This window comes from Chinchilla lanigera, unplaced genomic scaffold (genome assembly GCF_000276665.1).
Source record: "Chinchilla lanigera isolate Chin_1 unplaced genomic scaffold, ChiLan1.0 scaffold00005, whole genome shotgun sequence".
Lineage (NCBI taxonomy): Eukaryota > Metazoa > Chordata > Mammalia > Rodentia > Chinchillidae > Chinchilla > Chinchilla lanigera.
This window is the reverse complement of record NW_004955406.1, coordinates 13777874-13785808: the sequence shown is the minus strand read 5'-3', so window position 1 is coordinate 13785808 and position 7935 is coordinate 13777874. Positions and strand designations below refer to the sequence as shown.

General features: G+C 35.7%; 1 protein-coding gene across 2 annotated transcripts in view; it reads left to right on the top strand.

Annotated features, from left to right (window-relative positions):
* Positions 1–7935, top strand: part of Slc9c2 (solute carrier family 9, member C2 (putative)) — a 104869-nt gene that overhangs the window by 53158 nt on the left and 43776 nt on the right. For both annotated transcript variants that reach the window (XM_013520788.1, XM_013520790.1), the window contains exons 14-16: positions 3395–3492; positions 4681–4800; positions 6082–6280. In XM_013520788.1, coding sequence (XP_013376242.1) covers positions 3395–3492; positions 4681–4800; positions 6082–6280 — 417 coding nt within the window. The remainder of the gene's footprint in view (positions 1–3394; positions 3493–4680; positions 4801–6081; positions 6281–7935) is intronic.

The following is a 7935-nucleotide window of genomic DNA, read 5'->3' as shown; positions in this document are numbered from 1 at the left end:
TCTTTAATGGTTTGAGCAATCTTTCATTCTTACATCTGATAATCTGAGCAATGTAGTTGAGGATAGCGATATGCAATGTAACAACCACTGTTGATTTGTATTAATTTGTCTTGAGACCCTGTATCACTTTGAATGTTCTTGCTTTGATTTGTTTATGTTCGTGATACTGGTACGCTGTTACTGTTCTATTTTTTTGTTTGCATCTCATGTACTACTCTCTTTAAAATAAAATAAAATAAAATAAAATTTAAAAAATGAAATCTCAGCAAAGTACGCAAGGTCTTTTAAAATCTGGCCTCTGCGAGTCTCTCTGACTGACTCTGCCCCACACCCCATCCTTTAGAGCACACAACCATGCTGTGCTTCGTTCCCAGGTACCCTGAGGACGCCCTGCTCACTCCTCCCCTCGGTTCTGCTCCCCCACCCCACTCTCCAGCTGAATAGCACGCTCTTCCTTAAAATTCAATGGAGGGATCATCTCCAAGAATTTTCCTTTGACCCTCCATCTTCACATCAAGCCTGATACATGCCCCGTGCTTTATCCTCTTATATTTCCTACACTGTCGCGCGTGAGTTTAACGTCCCTCTTCCTTTGCTACACTGTGAGTTCCTTCACGTCTTGGATTATAACTCCATCACCTGCCATGGGGCTTGGAACACAGCAGACATCCAATACATATTTATTTAAAGGATGAATAACAAATATGAGATGTGATCAAAACCCAGGGTAATGTTTAAATTAAAATTTATCAAAGTGAAAGACAAATAGCCACTAACCTTCCTCAAAATGCCCCCACTATGCTTCAGAAAGGCTTACCCCATTGCTCTTGCCATTTTCTGAGGCAGTTCTGGAAAAAAATGTTTTCTGTTGTTCTTTGCACTTATAGATTTTTTAAAAATCAGATTTCATTGGTACACTTTAGGTCTATATGATGATCACATTCATCTTAGAGAATTTGTGCCTGTACATGATAGAACTTGTTTCTTTTTTTTCCCATTCCCCTACCCTCACTTCCCCACTTACATAAGCTTTGTTTCCATTTTTTCCTTCCTTTCTCATTTTTTCTTTTCCCTTTTTTCCTTTCCTCCTCTCCCTCCCTGTTCCCTTCCTCATTTGAACATTTTCTTCCTATTTCACAATATCCAGTATACTTTTTGATTCTTACTTACACTTTTGGTTTTTTACACTGGAAGAAAAAAATGCAATATTTACATATATGTGTCCAATTTATTTCACTTAAGAGTGTGGTCTCAAGGTGCATCCGTTTATCTAGAAATGTCTCAAGCCTATCCTTCTTTATGGTAGAGTGGTACTCCATTGTATAAAAAAACCACTAGAAATCCTCTTTTTGAGTGTCTTTTTTTGCAGGGTGGGGTTCTTTTTTGAGACAGAGTCTCACTATCCAGTTCAGGCTGGCCTTGATTTCATTATATAGCCCACATTGGCCTTGAGCTCAAAGTGACCTTTGTACCCCAGCCTCCTGAGTGCTGGGAGTATAGGCGTGCACCACTATACTTGCTTTAGTGTCCTAATGAGGAGTGATAGAAAAAAATGCTGTGAATGGTGTTGCCAAGTACCAGGCAACAGAAAGGCAGGTCATAAAAACATTAAGGCCACGTCCTCATTCACCTATCGTATCTGACACTGTGACTTCTAGATCTTCCTCACAGTCTAAATGACTATGAAAGGTAAACATTTTGAATTGACTCAAGAGATTGAAGCAGACATGACAGTGCAACTAGAGACACTTAAATGGGGTCTTCCAGAACTGCTTCAGAAAGTAGCAAGAATGATGGGATAAGTGTGGTTGAAGGGAGGGGTCATATTTTGAAAGGAATGAATGGCAATGGGTCTTCCTGTAATACATTTTTTTCATTTAAACATTTACTATATTTTTCAGTCAGACCTCTTATCCCATCATCATGTTTGTAAATCACAGTTTTCCTGAGCCATGCCTACTTGTGGATGAGCAGGAGTGGAAACACTTCAAGTGCAGTAGCTGTAATGCTTCAGGGTTGGACCTGTGGAACATGTCATCCTTATGGTGTCAGGCATGCCCCCTGTCATCATGAAGGTTATAAAGTGAGGAAATCCACCAAGTGCCCCAGAGACTCTCAGAATAAGAATATTCGGCTATTGTTCCTATACTCTTTGGGAAGCAACTTCAGAATAATTAAAATTGTTAAGGGTGGATCATTTTATTATCTTCTGGAGAAAGAGCTGGTGAATGGATGGCCATTAAGTTGAGGTATAGCATAATGGCCTCTCCTTTCCTGTAGTGACTATCACTGTAAAATTTAAGAAATTATGCTAAAGTGGTTGAGGTTGGAGACAACACTAATGAATAATGATTATATAAGAGTTAGGATGTGAAGAAGAAAATTTAAGCAGTAGTCCTAGGAGATAACTCTGACTGGTGTCAGCAGCATCCGAAAGGTATAATTTTTCTCCTGTTTTGAGGGGAAGATTGATCGAAGAACACGATCCCTTCTCTTTTGATTGTTCTTTGTGGGGCTGAAATGATTAGCTACACTTTGAATTAATACTTTGACCCTTTTCTGTAGACCACTGACACTGTTTATATTACTGAACTCTTTTGACTTATGTATAGATTTTTAGCTTCTTGAAGCTGTGAACCCTTACAACATGCAGAGCTGTACTTGGTAAAAAAAAATGAGTAGATACTTGAATTGAATAAAATGTATTTCTTAGCATAGATTTTTTTTCATCATAGTATATTTTCTTTTTTTTTTTTTTTTTGGTTTTTCTCCGGTACCGGGAACCGAACTCACGACCTTGCACTTGCCATGCAGGCGCTTTTGCCGCTGAGCTAAATCCCCAGCCCCCATAGTATATTTTCGTATGGAGTTATCCTTCACTATCCAAGATGGATTGATTCTAGGACACCCTAAAATCTGCAGATTCTTGTCACTTCTGTAAAAAAGTAAAAATAATTAAGGTGTGTTATACACATGTCCTAACTCCTCATGCTAAATATAATCATTATATACTGGAAACATGTATCAATAAAAATTAAAAAAATTAAAAATGGAGTAGTATTTGCATACAACCTGCCTAGGCCCATCTTCATTTGTACCTTATCTCTGGATTGCTCATAATGTTTAGCACAACGCAAATGCTGTGAAAATAGTTGCGATACTTATTAGTGGGGGGATAGTGGTAAGAAACAATGTCTCTGTATGTTCACTCCAAATTCAGTTTTTCTCCTAAATATTTTTGGTTTGTCAGTAGGATTCATGGACGTAAAACCCATGGGTTAAGAGGGCCAAATTTATTGAGTTCAGTAATAATGAAGGCTATATAAGGACTGAGAAGAGCACATTACACTTATATTTTGATCCCTTATAATTTTTTATTAAATTTTATGTTTAGAGTAGCTTTGAAAAACAGTGCAACGAGGGACTCATTGAAGTAGAGGCAGCCCGGATATTAATTGGTGCTACCAAAATCTACTGCCTCATCCAAGGAAAGTAAGTTTAATACTTCTTTAATTGATATCTCCAAATTGAATGGATATGTGAAGAATAAACAAACTAAGAATTACACGCCCAGATTGACCAATCTTTTATCTCATCTATTTATATTCATCTGTAAGTCCATCTGATCATCTATCTACCTGTTCATCCATCTGTTCATCTGTCCATCCATCCATCTATCCAAATGCCCATCTGTCCATCTGTCCATCTGTCCCTCTATCCATCTGTTTTTTTTTTTTTTTTTTCTTATTTGCACATTTCTTCCCTGCAGTTTCATAACCTTCATGGCATTAGGGGTTCTGGAGAAAGTTCTGACAGTAATGACATTAGATAAGAAACTAGGGGATCTATTAATGAGAACTTATACAACTTCAATTACTATTATTATTATTTTGCCTCCATATCATAGTCATTAAATTACTGGATAGAAGAGGTACAGACAACTGGAGCACGCTATTAGACTGCTTCCTGGGTTGGAGCAGACACTGGAGGAATTGGTTTGACTGGTGGTGTTGATAGATGCCAGGAAATCTGTTGGGAAGAGCTCAGTGCCTTAATGATAGATTCTATCTGGTCACAGTATTGACAAGCATTAAAAACATTAGACTGAGATATTTGTTTGTTATTTGGGGGGAGTGTACCAGGAATCAAACTCAGGAACTCACGCTTGCCAGGCAGGCACTGCACCACTGAGCTATATCCCTGGCCCCTAAAAAAATAAACAAAACATTAGATTATGACTGTTTCAAGACAAAGCTGTGAGGCAATGATAGGAGATACTGGCTTCATGATAGTTAGCATTTTTGCAGCCTTGAAATCTCTTCGGGAGATCTATTGTCAGTTTCTAGGATTACCTTCATGAAAGTAGGGCCTTTTGATTTTTGGAGAGGCTTAGGCTAGGCAACATGTGATAAAAGGAAGCTTGATTCCAGAACCCCAAAAGGTTGGACTACAGAAACTTTAAGTATGTTCTACCTCAGGTAAGGAATGATTCTTGGAACAGGGGCACAAGGGGTCTCGTGCAAAAAATATTCTGGCACCATTCATGGGTGGATGGATGCAGAGGTTTGGAAGTGAGTGAACATACTAAATTTATATCTAGTATATCTTCTATGTTTATATTACCCCAAATTATAGTACTTGTCTTTTATTATAGCACATATGTGTGTTTTTCTTTGTTAGATTCATGAGCATTTATGATGTTTCAACTTATGTAAGAGCTAGAAGTTGGCTTATAATGTTTAAAAACATATTAACTTACATGGAATACCATAAAGAAAGGGGAACTTTTGTTTTACCTGGGTAAGTGCCATGAACATTTAATAGCAATGTAAGTGAACATATTGTATCTCTACATTTTCAGAATAGAATACTTTGATTTTTCTTATTAAAATGAAACTAACATTATGGTCAACTCCTATTCAGTGGTGACTGAAGAGAGGATTTGTTTCTCTTTTCCATTCTGTTTTAGCAACTTCATTGATATGTCCATTAAAATATGGGCAGAAAAAAGAGAATAGCATTTTGGGGGCATATTGTATACTGGGCTGCTTGCATATTCTTCTGGGTATAAGAAAGCGAGTAAGAAATACCTAATAGTGGACTAGGTCTAGCTCAGTTGAATTTTCATCTGTTCAGAGGATAGTAATGTTGATGTCTACAATTAGGAAAAAAAACCATGGTCTTGATAATACCTATCACCAACTTTTCAAAATAACACAACATACAGATTTTACTTAACTTGGATAGACTCTTTACTTTGTTATGTCAATTGTGAGCTTATATAATTTTTAGAGCAGGAAAATAAGGTTTTATGATCAATGGAAGATGTCAAAGCAAGAACGTACAAGGAATCCTAATGCTACTAAAACTTCATGGATCTTAACCTTTGATAACCATAGCTAATAAACTTTTTTGTTTTCTTTTTCTTAAATATAACAAATTTAAGAAGAAATACAAAAAAGTAACAAACGTATTTCTAGGATCTTAACATATACCCCTTCAAGTTCTTTTTGGTAGACGCCATTTTATTTAATTTTAATTTATTTGTTTGCTTATTTATTTATTTATTTACCAGTTGAAACAAGGTCTCACTGTATAGTTCAGGCTGGCCTAAAAAATCACTGCAATCCTCCTGCCTCAGCCTTCTGAGTGCTGAGGTTACAGGCATTCACCACCACACCCTGCTTCCATTTTGTATAGATTGGAAAGTTTTAAGAAACATATACCATGGTAATTATTGAATAGAATATATTTTCCTGTTCTTAGAGTTTTAAAAATGCTGATATGCAACTCATTTTCTTCTAAATTTCTTTATTTCTTGCTTTTGATTTATAAAAATTTGTATTGCTTTCTATGTTCTATGGCCTTGATTTTAAAAAATGCACCTCATCTCTGATGTGACCTAACAAGGATCATATTTTTATATTTCTTCATTATGATATTTATGTACAGGTAATATTTATTTGTCCTTAACTGTTGTTAAATGTTATTTATAGTCTTTTAAAATTAATTTTAGCAATTGGTTTAAATTGTTAGACTTTTAAGTGATCTCACATTTTATTTGATCTTATTTTTTTTCAGGAGAAATAGATTAATCTTATTTGTATACCGCATTATATTTTCAGAAGAATTTGAATATGCAGGATATATTATAACATTCATGTATATTTATCCTCTCATAATACATTTATGGCCAGCGGCAAGAAAGTTAAATGTGTCGGCACTGAGTTCAATGAACTACTATTATTTATTTTTATATGTATTGCAGGCAGCATTGAAGGTACTATTTAAAATAGAAATGTATTACATTTTATAAGCAAGAACAATTCATATAGTTTGGATCTATTTTTGTTGTATTATTGAAATGATTTGAGACCAGAAGCCTTTTGTTAATATATTTAATGAGATACTGGAGTTTTAGTAAACTTTTTGAGTTTTCTAAGTTTAATAAGGAAATCAGTAAGTAGTCAAAGTCTTGGATATCAGATAAGAATCATGTAGGTACCTGGTCTCAAGGGCCAGGTAGAAGAGATTTGAAAAAAAAAAAAAGACATAAATATTTCCCTCAAATACTTTAATTTTGCAAGAAATAAAAAGTGAATAACAGCAAATTTGTATAACATCAAGAATCAACAAATCGGATCATATAGAATAAAAAAGGGTCTTCACAGCAAAGGAAACAACCAACAGAATGGGGAAAAGTTTTGCCAGATATTCCTCAGACAGAAGATTCATATCTTGACTATATAAAGAACTCAGAAAAATTAGATCAGCAAAACAAAAGACCTAATAAAAAAATAGCAAACTGAAATAAATAAACACTTCTCAGAAGAAGTACAAATGGCCAATAAATACATGAAAAAATGCCTAACATCACTGGCCATTGGAGAAACACAAATCAAAACAGCCCTGAGATTCCATCTTATCCCAGAAAGAATGGCCATCATTATGAAATCAAATAATAGCGAATGTTGGACAGACTCCAGGGGAAAAAGGAAACTTTCTACACCATTGATGGGAATGTAAACTAGTACAATCACTGTGAAAATCAGCATGGACATTCCTCAAAAAATGGAAACTAAAAATTCATTTGACCTACCTAGTCTCCTTCTAGATATCTTCCCAAGAGGGTTAAAGACCTCATATTATAATGATACACACATACCCATGCTTACAGGAGCACAGTTCATAACAGCTAAATCTCAGAAGTGGCCTCTATATCCATCCACAGAAGAATGGATAAAGAAAGTGTGGTAGCGACACACAGTGGAGTGCCACTCTGCCACAAAGAAAAGCTTGAGTCATTTGTAAGAAAATGAATGCACCTTGAGACCATCATGTTAAGTGAAATAAATCAGACATACAAGCTTAAATATCACATGGTCTCTCTTACATAAGAAAACCAGAGTAAAAATAAAGCGCAAAATAAAAGACAGTTAATAGGAAGTAGGGAGATAAATTGTTCTTTAAAGGGAAAGGGACCAAGAGATGCAAGCAGGAGGGAGGGAAGGAGGGAAAAAAAGGGTTGTGTTGTGTTCATGTACCAACTCCACACAAGGGCTGTAAGCATTATGTACTGCAAACAGGTACAAAAAAAAAAGATGAGGGTCAAGGGGTGGGCAGAAGAAGGAGGGGAGGGAAGGGAAAAGGGATGAATAAAGAAATTAAGATGTGTTATGTACAGGTACCAACTTACCCCAAGGAATGTGAAGATTATGTACTAATAACTAAACATTCAACCACCTCATCTTTGATAAAGGGGCCAATCAAACTCACTGGAAGAATGATAGCCTCTTTAATAAATGGTGCTGGAAAAATTGGCTCAATACCTGCCAAAAACTGAAAATAGACCCAAGCTTATCACCATGCACCAAACTCAAGTCAAAATGGTTCACAGATCTCAATATTAAACCAGAAACACTAAATCTATTGGAA